Genomic DNA, 23,679 nt, shown 5'->3' on the forward strand with positions numbered 1-23,679 from the left:
AATTTCTATTAGGCAGTTCTGGGATTCCTTTAGATACTTTTAATTTAAGAATCTATTAAGTTTTAAAAATAGACTGAGAATGGCTAGATAAATACAGGCAAACAAACAGATTTACTTACCTGTAACAGGTGGGAGACTGGGTGGCAATGGACCTGGAGGTGGCACTGGGGGCCTGAGATTCACAGGTGGGGGTGTAAGAATTGGTGGAGGTGGGGGGAGTCCAGGAGGAGGTGGTCCTTCCACAACAGGAGGCTGTGCTGGGAAAGGCAGCATACCAGGAAGATTCACATCTTCTACAACCACTGGATCACTTCCATGATCGAAAGGACACATGTCTCCTCTCATACAAAAACCCTTTTCTATGGGGAAAGAATAGTTAGAAACAAATGTCAAAAGCACTGGAGATATATATTTTCTCTAAGTTAGCAAAAGTAAAGTATTTAAAAATATGAATATTATTAATATAGGACAAAAGGATAATTAACCATTTCCCAAGAGCTACTTGCTCTTCTCCAGTAATATAAATATTTGTCAAGTAAGAGTATATTTAACATACTGACATAGTTACTACGTTTATCGTCTCCACATCTCATGCTGAAATGTGACAATCTGGCCAGGCATGGTGGCTAACGCCTATTAATCCCAGCACTTTGGGAGGTTGAGGCAGGTGGATTACCTGAGGTCAGGAGTTCGAGACCAGCCTGACCAACATGGTGAAACCCCGTCTCTACTACAAATACAAAAATTAGCTGGACGTGGTGGCAGGCGCCTGCAAGCCCAGCTACTAGGGAGGCTGAGGCAGGAAAATCGCTAGGACCCGGGAGGTGTAGGTTGCAGTAAGCCGAGACTGCGCCACTGTACTCCAGCCTGGAGGACAGGGTGAGACTCCATCTCCCGCAAAAAAGAGAGAGAAATGTGACAAACGATGTTGGTGGTTGGCCTGGTGGGAGGTGTTAGAGTCATGAGGGTAGATCCTTCATGAATAGCTTGGTGATCTTCACAAGGTAACAAGTGAGTTCGCCCTCAATTAGTTCAGAGGAGCTGGTTGTTTAAAAGAGCATGGCACTTCCCCCACCACCAACCCCACTCTTGCTCCCTTGCTCCCTCTTTGTTGCTCTCCCTTTGCCTTCTACCATGATTGCAAACTTCCTGAGGCCTTCACCAGATGCAGATGCTGGCACTACACTTTTTGTACAGTCTGCAGAACCATGAGCCAAAGAAACCTCTTTTCTTTATAAATTTCCCAGGCTCAGGCATTACTTCAGAGCAATGTTAAACAAACTAACACGTATACATACTAAACACACACACACACACGAAAATAACCTAACAAGAGATATCAGACTTAAATATAATTTTTGTCATATTTTTGTCTTTAGAAATGTCCTTCATTTAAATCTCTAGCTTAAAACTAAAAAGACTGCAATTACGGTTTAATACTACTTACAAATCTTTTACAGTAAATCCTTAAAAGTCTTCAATTCTTTGTTTTTTTTGAGATGGAGTCTCACTCTGTCACCCAGGCTGGAGTGCAGTGGTGCGATCTTGGCTCACTGCAAGCTCCACCTCCCAGGTTCATGCCATTCTCCTGCCTCAGCCTCCTGAAGAGCTAGAAAAACAGGCTCCCGCCACCACGCCTGGCTAATTTGTTGTATTTTTAGTAGAGACAGGGTTGCCCACCATGTTAGCCAGGATGGTCTCGATCTCCTGACTTCATGATCCGCCTGCCTCAGCCTCCTAAAGTGCTGGGATTACAGGCGTGAGCCACTGCACCCAGCCAAAAGTCTTCAATTCTTTAATAAAATTCTTACAAAGGTGACATTTATATTTCTAGGTACATTTCTACTTGTAGTCCAATAATCACTCATTCAAAAGAAATGAGTTTTGTCAACAATGTTTCAGTAGCAGATTCCCTCATAATAACTCAGTAGATATTTACTCATTTGGTAAACTCCCAAAATTTATTAAGACTTACTTGCAAATAAATATTATCTTTAAATTGATACTAAAATAATTAGTGGCAACTTCATAAATGTTTCAATCATATTGAGGAATTCAAAAAGTGATTAAGGCTAATTTCCCCCTTTTCAGAGGTAAGTCTTTGAATAACTGTGTACAACATAAACACAGAATTTAGGCAGCTGGAAATGTTAATTAAATACTTCATGAAACAGCCGAAAGACTTACCATCATAGTCTCTACACCGTTTCTTTGGCATGGGTGGTCTTACGTAAGAGTTATGGTCCACCTGGTCTTCATGAAATTCAGACCAACTTTCGGTAGTGTTGTTACCATGATGAGTAGGAGCAATTACTGTAATAGTGCTGCTCAAAGTAGGTACAGGGTAGTGGCCAGATGAAATACTAGGTACCGAAGAGACTGGAGTATAATTATTTTCTAATGGATCTGTTCTATCCAGGTCATATTTAGGTTTCACCAGATCCCTTTCTGCAACAAAAGATAAATGACATATAAAACTACACTGTATTAAAAAAACAAGTCCCAGATCTAAGAAATAGTGATATTTTTATAAACATAGAAAAAAAAGTTTTAAATTTTGCATAATAATCCTTTTCTTTTAAAAAATATTTAATTAATACACAATGCTAAAAGGTTATTTCTTTTCAATATAACCCCAGCTACAAAACCAGGTAACGCTGCCGTATTTAATGATTTAATGTTTTTCCTTAGAGTTTTGTTTATAGAAAAAAGAAATTTTTTATTTTCTTCATCACAATCTTAGTATGCATAACTGCAGACCACAAAACAAAACATGCAATAAAGTAGAGTTATTTTTCCTGTGGTGAACATTTTGTAGTCATCCATCTGAAGTTACTACAATGGCTGTTTATTAAGATAAGAACGGATGAGCCAAAAGGAGTTCATATTAAACATGCACAAAGAAACTAACTAGACTATATATATGGTCCTCAAGAAAAAGAAAAGAAATTAAAGAGATTAGTTAAGTGAAGCAACATTCCAAGAAGCCCAGTATACCTAGATCACAGCAGCGGAAAATTTCTAAGAGTAACAATACAGGGCTTATACAAAGGCCATAAATAGTATTAAGAGTAGTAAAAAAAGTTTGAGAAAAGGTGTTTCACTGAAAAGTGTTTAGGTGTTTTACTAAAATATCTTACTTTCAATAACATGTACTAGAAGAAAAATTATACATGCTGGGAATGACATGCTCTTGCAGAAATATGTATCTGAAATAACACTTTTTAAACTTTTAAAAACAGTTTTGAAGTGTAAGTGATACATAATAAACTGAACATATTAAATTGTGTAAGTTTTAATCAAAGTATACACCTCTGAAACCAATACCACAACTGAAATGATGTACATACTCATCACTTACAAAAGAATCCTCATGCCCCTTTGTAATCTGTAATCTATCCCTCCTTTACTCCCATCTCAGGCAACGACTGGCTTTGCTCTCTGTCATCACAAATTAGTTAGCATTTTTTAAAACTTTACGCTGGGCACACTGGCTCAGGCCTATAATCCCAGCACTTTGGGAGGCTGAGAAAAGTGAACACCTGAGATCAGGAATTCAAGACCAGTCTGGCTAACATGGTGAAACCCCCAACATGACTCTTACTAAAAATACAAAAATTAGCCGAGCATGGTGGCACTCGCTTGTAATCCCAGCTACTCAGGAGGCTGAGGCATGATCATCGCTTGAACTCAGGAGGCAGAGGTTGCAGTGAGCTGAAACAGCGCCACTGCACTCCAGCCTGGGCGACACAGCGATACTCTGTCTCAAAAACAAAGACTGAGAAAAAAATATTTGGATATACATACATATTGTTTTCCTGCTTCTTTCACTCAGCATAATTATATTGAGATTCATCCATTTTGTTGAATGTATCAAAAGTTCTTTTCTTTTCATCCATGTTATGGTATGGATATACTACAACATGTTTATACATTCACCTGTTGACGGGCATTTAGGCTGCTTCTACATCTGGCTCTTACAAATGAGTCTGCTATGAACTTTGTGAACAAGTATCTGTGCGGACATAAACTTTCATTTCTTCCAGGTAAACAGTAAGATGTAGAATAGCGGACCCATATGTTAATTTTTACATACTGCCAAAATGTTTTCCAAAGAGTTCCAGCTGATCTACATTCTCACCAACACCAAACAGAATCAGTCTTTATCATTGTGGCTATCCTGTTGAATGTGTAGTGGTAACTGTGATTTTAATTGCACAGAATAAAACTTTTAAAGGAATTTTTAAAAAGCATTCTCTTGGACCACAGAATACATCATAATAGAAAAAAATGAAGAAAACGCTGACAAAATGTTAAGCAATTTTTAAAAACACTTAAACATGGAGTTTTTCACAATAAAAAGATAACCAAAATATACATATATATGTACTATTTACCCCTGCTTCGTGTTCTGCTTCTGCTTCTAGTCCTGCTTCTATCTCTGTCCCTTTCACGAAGCCTCTCTTTACTCCAACTTCGACTTCGACTTCTGCTGTAACTGCGACTTCGCCCTCGTCTTCTATTGTACCGGTCTCTGTATGAATCTCTTCGAGGAGGGTTTCGATCATAATCTCTTTTGCGAGAACGATCATCTTTTTTCCTCTCATCACGGCTTCTAAAGAAATATATGGTCACTTTTATACAAATAATTTTTAAGTGACACAGGAAAAAGCTAATTAAATGCAAAAGTTATATTTAATTCTTGTAACATAACTTTTTATCCTACCATCAGACACTTGAAAAAACTGAGCTTAATATTTAGTACTCTAAATCCCTTTTAAATGAAAAACAATCTTTTTAAAGCCTTAACCCTTAATCTTATACACATTGGCAACTATAAAATTGGGCATCTGTAGATAAAGGCATCTATACACATGACTTACAGTACATATAGAACATACTATCCCGTACATATAGTCACACACTTCCAGACATGTATCGCATGCATTCTATTCTAAGGGTTTTTGAAGCCTGAATGAGAAAAACAATTTAATCACACTAAAGGGAAACAGCAGGCAAAAAAAAAAGAGCCACACATTAAGATTCTACTGGAATCTGAAGTTAGGAATAAAAAGATTAGCAGCTAATATATGTCAAGCACTGTTCTAAACTCACTCCCAAGATCTACAAATCTGACCTAGATTTTCAAGATAGAAACGGACCTAGTTATATTTTCCTAGACCAATAAGAGTAGATATTACTTGTCTCTGCATAAAAGATAATCTAAGTCTAAACATTCATATAAAAGGTAACTTATGTCAAAACACTGAATATGGTTCAATGAACCGCTCACCTATTTTCCCTGTATCGGGAGCTTGACTGTGGAGGACTATGATTTAGCCTTCTAGAAAACTTCTTCTCTCGCTCTTCCTCCTTTGTGATCTGATATACAAAAAAAAAGGTGTACAAGTTTAGTAGTTATTCCACTGTTAAACAGCCTTAGATACGGCCGGGCGTGGTGGCTCACGCCTGTAATCCCAGCACTTTGGGAGGCTGAGGCGGGTGGATCGCGAGGTCAGGAGTTCGAGGCCAGCCTGGCCAACATGGTGAAATCTCGTCTCTACTGAAAATACAAAGATTAGCTGGGCGCAGTGGCGGGTGCCTGTAATCCCAGTTACTCTGGAGGTTGAGGCAGGAGAATCACTTAAACCCAGCAGGCAGAGGCTGCAGAGAGCTGAGATCGTGCCACTGCACGCTCCAGCCTGGGCGAAGGAGTGAGACTCTGTCTCAGGAAAAAAAAAAAAAAAAGCCTTAGGTAGACACATTACTACTTTAAGACTTTATTAACATTAACATTTAATTAATATTAAAATTAGTTTCTATAATGTAGAAGCAAAATCATCATCTCCTAAAAGTATCCAAACAAAGTAAATTCCTCTACTAAGTATCATCATTTAACTGTAATGAAATGATTACACTGGTGAGAAAACATTTTAAGCAAGTATGCTCATTTTAACATAATTAATGGAAATCCAATTTTATTCCTCTTTCAAAAGTCTAACACATATTCGTGTTTTGGTTTCATGGATTTGGTCTGGTACCAAACACATCAAAGAAAATAGGAGAATACATTAGAACTCACCAAGTCATAAATACAGATACACACACATACACACATATATATACACATTTATATATATACTTATATATAAATATAAAAATATAAATATATATTTACATATACTTACATATTTATATATACATTTATATATATGGGAAAACAATGTATAAGATGAAGGAGTTTTCCAGTTTCTCATAGCAGCATGACAGCTATATATTCCTGTTTCCTACAAGGTGCTTCCATTCACATCATATAGCTACTAGAAAGCAACCCTGGAAAATATTCTCAGTGCTGCCTTCTCCAGACTATATTGTTGAGAACAATGGTCCTCAACAATAGGAGCGATAGGAATCACTATTTTTCTAGACAATTAGGAAAAAAGGACTTAGAGGTTAAACAAATTCAGGAAATGTTGTGCAAGTGGCTTCCATAAATAAGACAGGGCTCAAGATTTTGCGTTACTGAGAACCATAAGATATTCTTATGCAGGTAGTCTACGCACAGGGTACACATGTCCCAGATTATGCCAGCTGTTCCAGCATCCCTTTGGTAAGACCTTCTGTCAAAATGTGCCACTTTAGGCCGGGCTAAGTGACTCACACCTGTAATCCCAGCACTTTTAAAGGCCGAGGTGGGTGGATCACTTGAGGTCAGCAGTTTAAGACCAGCCTGGCCAACACGCTGAAATCCCACCTCTACTAAAAATACAAAAATTAGCTGGGCATGGTGGCACGTACCTGTAATCCCAGGAAGGGATTACAGGAGGGATACTCGGGAGGCTGAGGGAGGAGAACTGCTTGAACCCAGGAAGCAAGAGGTTGCAGTGAGCTGCTATGGGGCCACGACACTCCAGCCTGGGCAACAGAGTAAGACTCCGTCTCAAAAAAAAAAAAAAAAAAAAAGTGTGCCACTTTAGATGAGAAATCAGATGGAAATCCTATTAACAGACCAAACTAGGAGAAATAATCTTGAAAGCATTCTTTCAACAGTTTGCCTTTTTAAACTCAAGTACTTTTGTACTCTTTCCACCTATTCCAGCTCTCCTCCCAGACCAGACAAAAAACTGGGTACTAATACAACCCTTCTGATACACTCTTTCCCTTCTATTTACTCAATGCACTTTTGCAAGTAATCTAACAGATCACCATATTCCACAGTACATGCCCATCTTAGTATAGCCACAGCATTTTAAACGTAGATTGCCGTCTGGCACTTTGACAATTCTGAAAGATCAGGGATAAGTATCTCCCACAATTGATTGAAAAAACAGGAAGTATTACATCAATAGATAGTAAGACTAAAGCTTTGCTACTACCCGATTTGGGGGAAGACTACTTCTCAAACCAAGGGACTGTGATCTACTCAAGATTTTTTGAGAATTAAAACATATATATATATATATATATTTTAGATGGAGTTTCGCTCTTGTCACACAAGCTGGGGTATAATGGCGTGGTCTCAGTTCACTACAACACTACAACCTCTGCCTTCCAGGTTCAAGCTATTCTCCTGTCTCAGCTTCCTGAGTAACTGGGATTACAGGCGACTGCCACCACGCCCGGCTAATTTTTGTATCTTTAGTAGCGACGGGGTTTCACCATGTTGGCCAAACTGGTCTTGAACTCCTGACCTAAGGTGATCCACCCGCCTCAGCCTCCCAAAGTGCTGGGATTACAGGCGTGAGCCACCACGCCTGGCCAAAGTATAATTTTTAACAGCAAAAATCTGAAACCAACCCAAAGTTCCACCAATAGACAAAACTTGAATAAACCATTGCATATCTCTATGTGGCATAAGCAATTGCCAATACAATATCCACCGTCCCTTTCTTCCTAACAGAACCCCTATACTGTTAGGTATGAAATATGTTCACTTATAAATTACATTTCTGGTATTCCCAGGCAGATAAAACTGATTGGGATGTTACATGTGGGTATGTGTATACGAAAATATACAAATATACATGTGTGTAAATATATTCAGATAGAGATAAAAATATATTTGAAAATTATTACATATTATATATATTTTATTGCATAATAAAATGTATTATTTATATATAATCTGGAAAAAGCATAAAAGGAGAAAAAGAGACAAAGGTCACAACAGCAACATCTCCTACAATCTCAAAAATGACAGCAGCTACCATTGACTGGGAACCTACCATGTGCCATGTGTGAGAAGTAAGTAAAATAATGTATGTAAAGCACTTGATTGGTGCTTTACATACATTATTTTACTTAATCCTCACAAGAATCTTTAGTATTTCCATTTTGCAGCTGAGTAAAATGAGGCTCAGAAAAGTAAAGTTTTCAAGGTCACAAACCAGTGATTTGTAGAACCAAAATTTTAACCAAGATTTGTGTGACCTAAAGCTAGGGCTAAATGCAGAAACATAATGGCTTAACTGCAAACAATTATTTTCACTAAAATTATAGGTTCTTTTTGTTTTTAAGACAGGGTCTTGCTCAGTTGCCCAGGCTGCAATGTAGTGCTTCAATCTGCACCCTCAGGCTGTGGGGCTCAAGCAGTTCTCCCACCTCAGCCCCTCAAGTAGTTGAGACTACAGGCATGCACCACCCCATCACACCTGGCTAATTTTAAATTTTTTTTCAGAGAGATGAGGTCTCACTATATTACCCAGACTGGTCTCAAACTCCTGGGCTCGAGCGATCCTTCCGCCTCAGCCTCCCAGAGTGCTGGGATTACAGGCATGAGCCACCACGCTCACCCTGGCCAAATTATCTTTTAACATCAAATTGAAAAGATATAAATTATTATATGACTATTAGAGTGAAGAAAGGAGGTTATAAAATACACACAAAAATTTCAGGACCTCTTGAAGTATGAAGTCAGTTCCACTGTCCTGTGAAGGTCCTTGTGTTTTACTACCTTAAAAACAGTCCCCTACTAAAATGCACGTAGGACAAAAGCAAACAGACCAACTGTCAACCTAATTATTTTCATAGAACAGATGATAAGACTCTATTTCTGTAAGATATTGTGCAGAGTAAAAGCGGGCCTGACAATACTATCCTTAGAAAGCCAGCATGCTTGTAAGGCTGGCCTTTGGCTGGCTCCTGGGCACTATGATTTCTTGAGCATTCCCATTACTCCCTGATAAGGAACGGTTCACTATGCCTGAACTGTTTATGAAACAACATGGTCTACACTGAACATCTGCTTTCCTCCCAGGAGTCTGGAATTTTGGTACATACTAGGTAGGTGGTGCCTATGTGACCAGTTCCAAGTAAGAATGCTGGGCAGAGTATCTAAGGAGCTTGCCTAATCCCCATGTGTTGTTACAGTTCACTGCTAGGGGAATTAAGCACATCCTGTGGAACTCTGAGGACTTTAGAAGCTTGCGTTTGTTTTCCACTGGACTTGGCCTCATACACCTTTTCCATTTGCCGACTTTGCTTTGAATCCTTTTGCTGAAATAAGCCAGGGCCATGGGCATAATTACATGCAAAGTCCTATGAGTCCTCCTAGAGAAATCATTTAAACTGGGAGTGGTCCTGAGGACTCCCAACAAAAAGATATAGAAGACAAAAACTCAGTTTAGTTATTCCTCTTATGTGTTTAAATAACCTGTAAGGTATAACACAAATCGTTACCTCTTCTTTCTTTATATCTTTTTCTTGGTGCGGGAAAAATTCTACCTTCAGGCTTCCTGATGATGGCTGCTCTGGAGGAGGTAGGTAACTCTTTGTATTCACAGCATCAAAAAGTTTTTCCACAAATATCTGTGTCTCTAAAAGTAAAACCAAACACCATAGATTAAAAGACATTTGTTAAGATTAATTCTCCGCTTCCACATCTCTTATCTCTAATATGATGAAATACACCTTGACTTTTATAAATTAGAAAATATACTAGTACTGGCCGGGCATGGTGGCTCACGTCTGTAATCCCAGCACTTTGGGAGGCCAAGGCGGGCGGATTGCCTGAGGTCAGGAGTTCAAGACCAGCCTGGACAACATGGTGAAACCCCGTCTCTACAAAAACATAAAAATTAGCCAGGCATGACGGCAGGTGCCTGTAATTCCAGATACTAGGGAGGCTGGGGCAGGACAATCACTCGAACCCAGGAGGCGGACACTACAGTGAGCCGAGATTGCGCCATTGCACTCAAGATCACGCCACTGCACTCCAGCCTGGGTGACAGAGCAAGACTCCATCTCAAAAAAAAAAAAAGGAAGAAAATATACTAATATCAACAGCTTCCCAACCAGTGTGCAATGGCACAAGTCCTGAGGCAATACTGATTCATGCTATTTTCAAGATGGCAGGGGCTGGAATGGCCACAGCCTCTGGGTCAGTCACTTCCAGCCATGACTAAGTCTTCTCCATGTAGCCTACTCAGTGTGGCAAACACAAACACTATCATTATCTAGATGTGGCAAGGTGCAAAAAGCTGAAAAGCAATGTGCTAGGTAAGATTCAAAGCAGTTTCCTAAGCAGTATTAGCTTTAAATAAATAAGCAGTCATTTTCTTAATCTTTTAATCTACATAAGAAAAAATATCAACATGCTTTAAGAATAAGCACGTGGACATTACTGAGAGGTGGCATCCATTTTAAATAAGTTATGGATATACTCAGTACTAATATTGTTTATTTAACTTTGTTAAAATTAGGGCTTCTTACTAAGTTCCTTTAATATTCTGTGGATAAACTTATTTTAAATAACTTTATTTTTTTTTAGATGAGTCTCACTCTGTCACCCAGGTTGGAGTGCAATGACGCGATCTTGGCTCACTGCAACCTCCGTCTCCCAGGTTCAAGCAATTCTCCTGCCTCAGCCTCCCAAGTAGCCGGGACTACAGGCATCCACCATCATGCCCAGCTAATTTTTATATTTTTTGTAGAGATAGGGTTTCACCATGTTGGCCAGGCTGGTCTTGAACTCCTGACCTCAGGTGATCCACCCACCTCAGCCTCTCAAAGTGCTGGGATTACAGGCGTGAGCCACTGTGCCAAGGCTTAAATAACTTTTTAAAATATAGTAGTATTTTCAAACCAAAGATCTTACCTTTCTGAAGAAATACATCCAGCTGATCAATACATAATGCCTTTAACTCTTTTTCACTTTTGTCTTTCTTTACCAAAGCCAGAACATATTTTGCTAGGGCAGATGGATCTGCATCACAGCTAAAGAAAAAAACCAACGTTGAAGAAAATTTAGCCAACTGCACATTCTACAAATTCCAGTTACAAACTGAATTAGTGAGAATAACAGTTAAGTGAGTTAATACATGTAAAAAGCACCTGGGTCACAGAGGACCTTGAAGAAATTTAAGTTCTCTTTATACTAACACTTCTTAATGCTACGTGTAGCCATTTTACTTCTTAAAAACATACCCATCAGTATATTAGTTTAAACAGCAAAAAAAGAAAGTCTAGAAATGGATCCAAACGTACTAGGAATTCAGATTTTATAAAAGTGGCATCCAAACCAACAAAGAAGAGATAAATTATGCAATAAACGTATTGAGGCCAGGCCCAGTGACTCAATCCTGTAATGACAGCACCTTGGGAGACTGAGGCGGGCAGATCGCTTGAGCCCAGGAGTTCAAGACCAGTCTGGGCAAAATGGCAAAACCCAGTCTCTACCAAAAGAAAAAAAAAAAAGAAAAACAAATTAGGTATGATAGTGTGTGCCTATAGTCCCAGCTACTCGGGAAGCTGAGGGGGAAGAATCATCTGAGCCCAGAAGTTCAAGGCTGCAGCGATCTGTGATCGCATCACTGCATTCCAGTCTGGGTGACAGAGTAAGACCCTGTCTTAAAAAAAGAAAAGAAAATGTATTGAGACAACTTGGCAGTTATCTTTACAAAATAAAGTTGGAAACATGTTAGAGGAAAACACAGTTTATTTAACCCTGGAGTAAGAAAGACATAACATCCATATATCAAAAAAGTTATGTGATTATTAAAAAGAAAAAAAAAAACTCAGAATGAAGAGTCAACAAATGAAAAACAAGCTCAGTTTATCTCATCACAAACAGGCTAATTCCCCTAACCCACAGTGTTTTTACCAAGACCAACATTATAAGAGAAAAAAAGACAAAGGATATGAATAGATGCTAAACCATAAAATAAATAAAAATGATTCCTAAATGAGTAAAAATTCAACCTCACCCATAAGAGAAATACAAATTTAAGTTACACTGAAACATTTTTCAGTTATCAGGTTGGCAAAATCCAATAAATATGAAAATGTATACTGGTGGCAAGACTAATGAAAAAGCAATTTTAAACATGAGCTGGTGTGAGTGAACTGGTAGATGATAGAGTATTCTGGTAGTATCAAAGTCATAAATGCAAGTTACATCTATGAATTCTACAGATATACTCACGTGTTCAAAATAACATGCGTACAAGTTACTTATTGTCATACTGATTGTAAAATCAAAAATGTGCAGATGTCCATTTAGAGAGGACTGGAAAAATAAACTATTAAAATCCACACAAAAGAATGACATGTAGCAAAGGATACAAGAAACAGGTAATGAAGTTTTCAACCCTTAAGGAAATCTTCATATCAATTTATTAAATTCAAAATGCAAGACAGAGAAAAGGTTTGTATAGTATGTACCACTTGTGTTGGGGGAGAAGGGAGAAATCTGGCTTATATATATGTGGAAGGATAAATAAACTATGGTTATTTGGGCAGGATGATAGTACGAACTATAAGTAAAGGAAGGACAGGGTCAGAAGGGAAAATTTTTAAAAAATAATAATAATAATTCTATGTATTCATAGAGTACAATGTGATATTTTGATACCTGTATGCAAGGTGTAATGAATAAATCAGAGTAATTAGCATATCTATAACCTAAAACATTTACTTCTTTGTGTTGGGAACATTCAAAATCTTCTCTTCTAGCTATCTGAAAATATATAATAAATTAACTATAGTTACCCTACAGCGTTAAACAACACTAGAACTTACTCCTCCAATCCAGCTGTAATTTTGTATCTGTTAACCAACTTCTCCCTGTCTCCCTACCACCCTTCCCAGCATTTGGTAACCACTATTCTACTTTCTACTTATATGAGATCAACTTATTTAGCTTCCATATATGAGTGGTAACATACAGCATTAATCTTTCTGTGCCTGGTTTATTTCAATTAACAACATCAGAATGGAAAATGTTTGATGTCTGAACTATTTTCATCCAATTCAAAAAAACGATATAATTGTTTATAACTAAGCTAAAATTATTATGTAGGTTTTACAAGTTAGAGTAACTAACAATAAAATAATAGCAGTAGTTAATTACTAACACTTACTCAAGACCTAGTTTGTGCCATGAACTGCATTTCTAATTTTACATACTATATTGGGCTCTCACTTTACTGACAAAGAAACTGAGGTTCAGAGAAAAGCTAAGTAGACTGCCCAAGACTATATAGCAAGGAAATGAATCAAGATTTAAAACTAAATCTCGTACTCCAAAGTCCACATTCTTAACCACCACACTAGACTGCCTCTTACGAGGTGCCAGAAACCTGACTTCCAATTTACTTTTTAAACACTTAGAGTTACAGTCACTCCCTATTCACCTGATTACTCCTTTTAAAAGTCATCCACAGCCAAGCGCAGTGGTTCACACCTATAATCCCAGCACACTGGGAGGCTGAGGTGGACAAAGCACGAGGTCAGGAGTTTGAGACCAGCCTGCCCAACATGGCGAAACCTTGTCTCTACTAAAAATACACAAAATTAGCCAGGCGTGGTGGCGGGCGCCTATAATCCCAGCTACTCGGGAGGCTGAGGATGGAGAATCGCTTGCACATGGGAGGTGGAGGTGGCAGTGAGCGGAGATCGCGCCACTGCACTCCAGCCTAGGCGACAATAGCAAAACTCCATCTCAAAAAAATTCATCCACAATGCTTCCACCTCCCTGTATCCTTAGTTGCTGCCATGACACAGTCCATGCTCACCTCTTCCTGTACTCTCTCCCCTTCTTAGCTTAATTTTCAAAGACCATTATTTCAAGCAGTCTCTAAACAATGCCTCAACCACGTATGACTCATGGTCCTCTTACCATCCTTTCATCTATCCAGCTGGGTAAAATGCCAACAGAGAATCAACCCCTCAACTTAGATTTAATTTCATAGCTTGGCAGCATAAAAACAATGGCTTAATTTCACACCCATAACATAAGTGAGGGTCAGTAAATAATATCTTCCAAGGATACTGACGATACAAAAAGGTTTAACAGTAATAGCTTTAAAAGGATATAATAAAGATATTAGGAAATCACAGTAGGAAGATGACTACAAATGAGCACAGGGAAAGGATAACTTAATAGTTCATTTGAAGAAAAAGAGATACATACAATGATATATTTGACATGACATCCTTCAATCTCTTTATCTGTTAGCAATTTTAACTAATAATAAATACAAAATAGAGATTCTACATGTTCTACCTAAAGTTGAAAAGCAGAATGTTAATAAAATAACTGATACACATCCAAGTAAAGCTAGCAAATACTGCAAGACATATAGAAAACATCTCAATTCCTATATGTTTCTGGCATATAATAGTTCTATAAGAGTAAACAGTAACATATGTCACTGAATCAAAAAGTACATCTTAAAGAGTGGATAGCTTTGCTTGCACAGAATTTGTACAGAGAAACTTGACTGTAAGTCAATCAACAGACGGATTTTACTTATTATAAAGACCACAAAGGCAACTGATAAAGTGTCAGAGATAAGAGCTACTTTCTTAATGAACTAGTAGTTTATTGTATATGCTATAAGACTCACTTGATCAACATCACTGTGGTTGTTTTACAGTATCCTCAAATTCTTCATTCCTCCCTTCAGAAAGGTAAAGCCTAATTTCCTACCCCATGAACATAGACTCAATTTAGTGACTTGTTTTTTAACAAATAGAAGTGACGGTGTGTTTGACTTCTAAGACTAGGTCTTAAAAGTTACTGTGACATCTTCGTGCAGGCTTTCTTTCTTTCTGTCTCTCTCTCTCTCTCTTGTTCTACAGAAATCACCTGCTATGCCCCAAGGAAGGACACTAAAGCAGCCTTAGGGAGAACACCATGTGGCTAATAAATGTGGCCTTCAGTCAATGGCTAGCAAAGAACTGAGGCCTCTTAACCAACAGCCACATGTGAGTGAGCTTGGAAGTAGATTCTACTGTCCCAGCACAACCTTAAGACTACACGTGTGCCCAGCAGCTTGACTACAATCTCATAAGGGACACTGAGTCAGAAATATCCAGTTAACTTGCTCCCAAATTCCTGACCCACAGAAACCGTAAGATAATAAATGTATGCCGTGTCACCAAGTTTCAGGGTAATTTGTCACTCAGGATTCACAGATCAACTTTTCTCATAAAGCTATTTCCATTTATTTACAAAGATTTGAAATGAGTTATGATCTATGCAACAAGAAAAAAAATCCACTTCGATGGTACAAGAGGTTTTTTAAATACTTTCACTTTTTCTTTCAAAAATTTACTTCCATATACTTATTTCAACATTTTTAAATACAATGATTTATGATACACTAAATTTTTGTTTTATCATAATCAGCATGGGAATACTCAGATCTATGATGAAATAAGGATGAAGAATTGGAATAATAACCTTTTGATGTATCTCGAGATATACTTACATCTGGCCATCTGGTAATACTGTATGAGACCATGAAACAGATATCCTGAATAAGCACAACCAACCAGACATCAACCAAACTAGACATCAAGCTAAACCTGTTTCAATTTACTGGAAATCATTATGATACATAATACTATTACTGCGTTTTATTGAACTGCTGTAAATAAACTCAGTCTACACTGAGTCTAAATGCTGTAATTTAATATTGGTTTGGGTGTCATGGTGAATTTTCAACTTATTAGTGGTTTTTCCAGTAACTTACCTGCCATTTTTCAATTCTCTCAACGCAATACCAAATCTGTTTCATTTTCACACCATTATTTTTTAAATAGGACATTTTAAAAATGAATTAAAATGTTAGCAGCTAAAAATCTAGAGGAAGCCTTTCATGATTTTTTAAATTATTATGGTCTATAAACCAGTTTTATAAAAAAGCAAGACAGAATTCCAGAAGAATCTCTGCTCAACATCTTCTGTAGAAGCAATCTGAACTGAAACAAAAACCATTAGCCACAACAAATAAACTACCACATACAGTTCTAAATCCTTGAAATAATCTGAAAGGCAGATGACTTTTTAACATGTGTTAAGAGTTCAAATTACATAGAAGCAGGGGTTAAAATTTCGCATTTAATGGCAAAACAACTGAATTTGCATTTAGGAGGCAATTTTCCTTAAGTCCTATAAGAAGTTCCATTTTTACTTCAATATTTTTGAAAACAAAAAGCTGAGTAAAAAATATAGACCACAGAAATTTAGTAATATACTGAAATGGTATATATCAGGAACAGAAAGGCAAAACGTATGTTCTCTTTTCTATTCGTCTTTTGTGTTATATTATCTGAACATCTAGTAATGATGTTATGCAAAGTCAATTAAATATTCAAATTACCTAATTAAAAAAACTATATTCATATAGCAAACTATTTTTAAAAATTATCTCCATGGCTAGCAAGATTGTTCGAGGTACTTTACTATACCAGTTGCCACTGCTGATAAAAGGTTTGTAATTTGAATGATCTGTATCTTGTCAGAGCTAGACTTTTCTTTACCCCTGCTATACTTCTAGCATCCTGAAAATGCGTGAAAGAAAAAGTAGAGCTGAAACTGCCTTACAGATCAAGGAAAAAAAGAATCAAGTTTTGAAAAGTACTTCTTAGCTCCCACAAACAACAAAATCTGCCAATAAAGTAGGATTCTGACCACCAAGTGCTCCAACTGCAATTACTCTTGTGTGTGTGTTGGGGCTGGTGAGGGGACAGAATACAAACAAAAGCAAAAACTACAAAACAAGGCATGAGATGTGACTTAACAATAGCATTTGTAGAGGGCAAATAGAAGGTGAACAACTTAAGTACTTTAATAAATGGCTAAGTTAAAGGAAATGAAAGTGTGAAATGGCTGGGAGGAAACACAAACTCTAAACATGCAATAAACAGAAAACTGAGAACTGGACAGGAAAGAGTGCTGCTCTCCTATGCAGTAGAGTGTTAGTGCTTTCAGTTCTAGGTACCACCTTTATAAATCCATAAACAAACTCAAACAGATTCTTAGAAAATGAACAAGATGGTACATGGATGTCATTATTAGATGGTTTTCTAGGGATTCTCAGCCTAGAGAACTGAAACGTCAGAGAGAACTTGGTAAGTCTTCAAATAATTGAAAGGTTATCACAAGGAAAAAGGATTACATTTGTCCAATATATCCAAGGAACGTAACTAAAGCCAGTAAGCAGAAGCAGCCAAACAGGTTTTGGCTTAAAATAGAGACAGACTTTTTTTTTTTTTTTTTTTTTTTAAATAATCAGAGGCCTCCCAAAGGCAGAACAAAATGCCCGAGGGTTCTCCATCATTAGAATGGTTTCAAGCATAGGCTGAACAGCTCTTGGCAGATAAGCACTGGATTGGATAGTAAATCCCTCACAAATATCAATGTGTATAATCATTAGGTTTAAATTTGTTCATGAGATATTGTGCATATATATGAAATATAAGATAATACAGTAGTCTGTTCAATTACTGATCTACATATATTAGTAATAAAAAAGCATTTTTTAAAAATTACACTGTAGATAAAATATACCTTACAAAAAATCTGAGACATATTAATAGTTACTAAGCAAGAGAATATACGTACAAATATCTGTTTCACTAGATCAATGGCTCATTTCTGTCAGGGATTATCTTTCATCTTCATATAGTTTGATGAATAAAATAAGAAAATATGTTGAGTTTGGTGATTATCGTCCAAATATCGCATTCATTATTCAAGAACATTTTAAAAGCACCTACTCTGTCACTGTTCTAGATCCTGAAAACACAACTTTTAGAAACGTCACTGTTGCCACAGAATTTACATTGGTGGGTGGGGGGAGACAATATGCATATTACACAAACATACGTTTATACTATGTATTGTCAACATGTGCTCTGAGGAAAAATCCAGGTTGAAAGGATAAAGTGTAAAGGAGGAGAAAGGAAGAAAGGTAAGGAGAAAGAAAACAGAAAAGATAAAACAAGTATTATTTAAGATCATCAAGGAAGGACTCTGTTGAAGTGACATTTAAACAGGGATCTGAATTTAGATAGGAATGGAAATGGAATGCAAGCATGCTTTATGGCTATCTAGGAAAAAAAAAAAAAAAAAATTTTAAAAGCCCAGGCCAAGGGAACCTATCAGAAAGAGCCTAAGGCCTACTTGACCTACTTGACACATATGAGGGATAGGAGTCAAGTGAAATGGAGCAAAGTGAGCATTCATGAACACTGGAGTTTCCAATTTTAATTCTCCAAGGATTTCAAATTAACTGCTTCAGTGAGCTCTGGCAAATTAAATCTCTAAATCACTACCAAGTCATTCACATCAATGATTTTAAAGGCATAAAAATAAAACTTTGTCAATTCCTGAATATACTGTGTTAACGACACAGCTAATAAAGCCTTTTTCCCATTTTACTTTTTTAGAGACAAAGTCTTGCTGTTACCCAGGCTGGAGGGCAGTGGTGCAATCATGGTTCACTGAAGCCTTGAACTCCTGCCAAGAGATCCTCCCACCGCTGCCTCCCGTGTAGCTAGGACTACAGGTGCACACAACTACATCTGGCTCATTTTTGTGTGTATGTAGAAATAGGGTCTTGCTCTGTTGACCAGGCTGGTTTTGAACTCCTGGCCTCAAGTGATCCCCCTGCCTCGGCCTCCCAAAGTGTTGGGATTTACAGGTGTGAGCAATAGTGCCCAGCTGGCATCTTTGTTTTTTAAAAAATAGTTCAGTTGGAGACTTCCAGCTTCATGCATACCCTTTAAAAGCATAGAAGTGACCATCTAAGAAGGTCATTCTCTGCCAACTATATCTGGGATGGAGAGGGAAATACACACACTAAAGTTACAGAAGCCAAAAATAATACAGAAAATCAAATGTTATAATAAAATATCTTTAAAAACTAAATATTCTTAATAAGAAACAAATCACCTTTAGAAATAAAGGTCATACTAATCCCCCAACACACTCATAGTGTGTTTTAGTTTTTGAGATTTTCAAAACAGTAATGAGACTGTAAAGAAATCTTTAATACTCCAATACAATATTTCAAAAAAATTTGTTTTGCACGAGTTTCTTGGAGACTTTAGACATTTAGTAGAATGTAACTCACGGAATTTAACCCAAGCTTCCATTTTCAGTAATCTTGAAAAGGAGCTGGAGGTGGCAGTGGGAATTAAAAATTAAATTTAAATATGTTAACTGAGTAACTTTAGAACACGGATATGCACCCACGTCTGTTCCTTCCAAATTTTCATTTTATATTCAGGAAAAATATCTAATTTGCATCAAAGTCATGATTTTATATTCTGTACTTCGAATTACTCTTTTAAAAATCCAAATTTCATTGCAGCAAGCATAATACATACATTGAAATTTTCAATTGCTGTAATTTATTACATGCTTCATTCAATTCGAACAAGAAAGCAAAAATAGATTACTTATATACAGCAATTAGTTACAGCAAAGACTACTCATTAAGAATTATTATACACCCAGTTCATTCTACAAAATAAAATCATCTAAACATGATCCATCCTTGAGCATCACACATTCTATTAATACTTCTTCATCACTGCAAAATGTATCACAATACATGTAATTACAACACTGAAAACTACTGGCCAGTCCTTTTATTCCCCCACATCACTCCAAGAAATAGCAGTGATTCCATCTTACTTTTAGAACAACGATTCTCACATTTTTGGTATCAGGAGCCCTCTATGCTTTACAAATAAGGAACCAGTCCAAACAGCTTTTTATTTAAAAGAGTTATGTCAATATTTATTAAGAATTAAAATTGAGAAAAAATTTAGTTTAGTTTGAAATAATAAATCCATTGTAACTTAGCATAAAAACCCTATATATTTGTTTGAGTAATGAGAAGAAGAATTTATTCGTGCAAACAAACAGGAAGCCTATATGTGGGGCTGGCTTTTTTTCTGAATCCAGGAGTTCAAATCATATCACCAGGACTCTCTATTCTGCATTTTCACTTTCAGAAAGGCTCTCTATGTGTGGCAAAAATGATGGCCCCCAAGCAGTTCCCAGCTTACATTATTCTCACAGCTAGTGAAACCAGAAAAAGGAGGCTACTCTTCTCTCCCCCAGCATCCATACTGGCCTCTGAAAATGACTCATCTTTCCCAGCTTAGGTCATATGCCCACTGCAGGTCAGGGATGGGCGGAGCTCTATGATAAACAGCCTCACCTGAAATTAAATACCATATTTTTTAAATTAAAAAAACCCAAAAACTATTTTTCCAAAATAAAACACAACTTTTCTGAGAAGAGTGACCACGTTTTACACTTTTTGCAAATACCTTTGTCTGGCTTAATGGAGGACAGGCCGATTCTTATATCTGTTTTTACATTCGGTCTGTTATGATATGTTATATTGCTTGAAGTACATGAAGAAAAACTGACCTGACGCAGATACATAGTTGGAAAAATAAGGACCTCACAGACACCATGAAAGGCTCTCAGGAAATTCCAGGAATCCTCATACCACACTTGGGAACCATACCTTTAGAAGTTACATAACTTCTAAATTAAATTTAAAAAAAAAAAAAAAAAAAAAGAAGTGTCCATTAAGTGTCAAAGACCCAACAATCAGATCACAAAACCAAAGTAAAAGTTTGTGCTATTCAGTGCAAAGAGCAGCAGCCCAAATGACAAACTAAGCACAGATCGTTGTGGTTATAAGTATGGTTATAACATCAAGCCACAGAATTCTCTCTTTTAAAAAAAAAAAAAAAAAAAAAAAAAAAGGTGGATCTGCAATATGGTAGCCCATGACTAATCTTCATATTTAGTTTTAGTTTTTTTTTTTTAATTCCTATTTATAGTTGAGGAAGAATTGAGTTCTCTGAGAAAAGACTGGTTCTAGAGGCCACCCCCACTCCAGTTACTCACATTCTATCTAGTTAACAACAGAGCTCAGATAATCTCTCCCTCTGGTTACTAAAATTAGAGAGTAGAGGCTAGTGAACATTTTCTTTTAAAACCAAAAAGGCAAAATTATCCAAAAGAAATAGCACTAAAACTAGAAATACAAAAAACCTAGTTCTATCATCCTGTTGGATAAATTTGGCTGAGTCGATTAAACCTTTAAACTTTTTCTGATATTTCTTTAAAACGTCTGGCTAATGCTGTGTGGTTATGTATGCTAGAGATTCATTTTTAAGTCTTTCTCTAACATTGCTACCAAAATTTTCTGATACGGTTACCAGAGTCATGCCAAAATCTTTCTTTAAAAAGGAGAAATTGTTACAGACACTTTTCCGCTCATGAATCTTAAGACTAAGCAAACTAAGCTTCAGTTTCTTCATCTAAAAGCTGACCTCCCAAACTAGAAATAATTACCAATAAGTATAATTACAAATAAGAAGCACTTTATTAACCTGCCAAGCACCCTAACAATCGTTAAGGAATTACTAAATAATGAACTATGATTTAAAAATGCCTATAATCGCCCCTAAAAACATACTTTAGTTAAATTCTGGTTGTCATATTTTAAGTCCTATATTCCCTTTCAAACCTACTTTGTCCCAAGCCAAATTGTCAGCCTTTCTATGAAGCGGTCTGGTATTGAAGAAAAGCACTGAACTGTACTCCAAAAAACACAGAGTTTTCAGATTTCCAGTCTGGTGTCATTTCTACTTTATTCACTAGTTATATAATCCTGTGTTAGCATTTTATTTCTCTAGGCTTTAGTTTACTCATTTTAAAAATAAAGGCACTGAACCATACAATCTGAAGAAGTGGGTCATTTTTGTGAAAAAATATTAAGCTTTTACCACTTTGCACTCTTTCTCCCTTCTCATTCCCAGTAACTTTTAGTTAACTGAATTTCAGAATAATTCAGCACAGAGCATTAGAATCATCAAGAGATTTTTTTTTTTCCTTTATGTCTCTCTGAAGAGTCACAGAATCCCATTTCCTCAGCACTCATGACCAAATTTTGAGCCCTTGGAAGGCATAAATAGATAGATTCTACTTAATAGAAACATTTTGTGTATTTCTCCTAAATTGTCAGACCTATGTATCTATACATTGTTTCTACCACTGTTATATAGCAACTACCGGTATGTTTGTCTGTTTCTCCCATTGGTATACAGATAACTATGTCTGCCTTTTCCCTAGAACAAATCACAATGTATTGAGAAGGAGCTTCTAATTACCAACATTATACCAATCTAAATTCAGGCATTCACAACTCAGTCTTAAACTAGACTAAGAAATGGCTAAGTAGTCTTCCTTTGTCTTCAAAATGTTTTATCTAATCAAACCTCTACATGCCATAAACTGGAGTGCAGTGGCAATCTCGGCTGACTGCAACCTCTGCCTCCCGCGTTCAAGCAATTCCCCTGCCTCAGCCTCCCCAGTAGCTGGGATTACAGGCATGTACCACCATGTCCGGCTAATTTTTGTATTTTAAGTAGAGATGGGGTTTCACCATGTTGGCCAGGCTGATCTTGAACTTCTGACCTCAGGTGATCCACCCGCTTGGGCCTCCCAAAGTGCTGGGATTACAGGCGTGAGCCACCGTGCCCAGCAAGCAACATTCTTAAAAAGAGATCGGATCAAGTAACTCCTGTTTTAACCTTCACCACATCTCATTAATATAGCTCCAAAACTGTCCGATCACTTCAGTATGGCAATAAAACTTTCTCTACATCTGAAACCCACAGAGGTTAGGTGGATTCAAGAGCCTTTTCCTAATCACAATGTATACTCATGATTCCTCCAAACTTCATGTATTCTCACAGAACTTAACTGTTCCTCCAATTTGGCTGTTTAACCTCATCAGAGGCATCCAAACTCAACATGATTCAATTTAGGAAAGTACATTAATAACTTTGCAGACTGGTAACTGCAAGTTTATAAAGCAGTTTTCAAAATAAGGTCTACCTATTTCACAGTCTGCCGGCTACTATAAAAAATTAAACTTTTTAAAAAGGTAAGATAAGTATTTGAGAGATCATTAAAGAAAATAACAGTAACATACAAGAAACGTCACAACAACCTCTTACAAAATATGCCCACAAAAAGATCACAAGTTATAGACCTTACAGCACCTGTTATTGCATTTATAACTGATACAAAGAGCAACCAAAAAACGATCTGCTGAAGTATATATTAATGCAATGTGGAATCTGTAATCATTCAAACACTTTTCATTTATAAGTGACTTCATTTAAGATTTTATAAATGTTTTTTATCGACTTTTAAATTGCCTGTAAAATGGAAAATAAATAAATGCAGAATGTATGGAGCAGAGATATAGAGAACTCAAAAGCAGACTAGAATTTACGTTGATACACTATCTCCTGTCACTTCTTTTAAAATGGCTCTTTAAAAAACAAAATGAGGAATTACTAATAATGCAATACATAACATCATAAAACAAGTTCATCTGAACTACT

At 36.8% G+C, this 23,679-nt stretch overlaps 1 protein-coding gene across 14 annotated transcripts in view; it reads right to left on the reverse strand.

Moving 5' to 3' along the window:
* The window catches only part of RBM26 (RNA binding motif protein 26), a 95,112-nt gene that overhangs the window by 55,315 nt on the left and 16,118 nt on the right, over positions 1-23,679 (reverse strand). For all 14 annotated transcript variants that reach the window (XM_050766640.1, XM_050766639.1, XM_050766645.1 and 11 more), the window contains exons 2-7: positions 11,096-11,214; positions 9,679-9,815; positions 5,294-5,382; positions 4,398-4,615; positions 2,188-2,448; positions 120-359 (exon numbers count right to left, since the gene is read on the reverse strand). In XM_050766640.1, the coding sequence (XP_050622597.1) occupies positions 120-359; positions 2,188-2,448; positions 4,398-4,615; positions 5,294-5,382; positions 9,679-9,815; positions 11,096-11,214 (1,064 nt within the window). The remainder of the gene's footprint in view (positions 1-119; positions 360-2,187; positions 2,449-4,397; positions 4,616-5,293; positions 5,383-9,678; positions 9,816-11,095; positions 11,215-23,679) is intronic.

The sequence above is a fragment of the Macaca thibetana genome, chromosome 17 (assembly GCF_024542745.1).
Source record: "Macaca thibetana thibetana isolate TM-01 chromosome 17, ASM2454274v1, whole genome shotgun sequence".
Classification (NCBI taxonomy): domain Eukaryota; kingdom Metazoa; phylum Chordata; class Mammalia; order Primates; family Cercopithecidae; genus Macaca; species Macaca thibetana.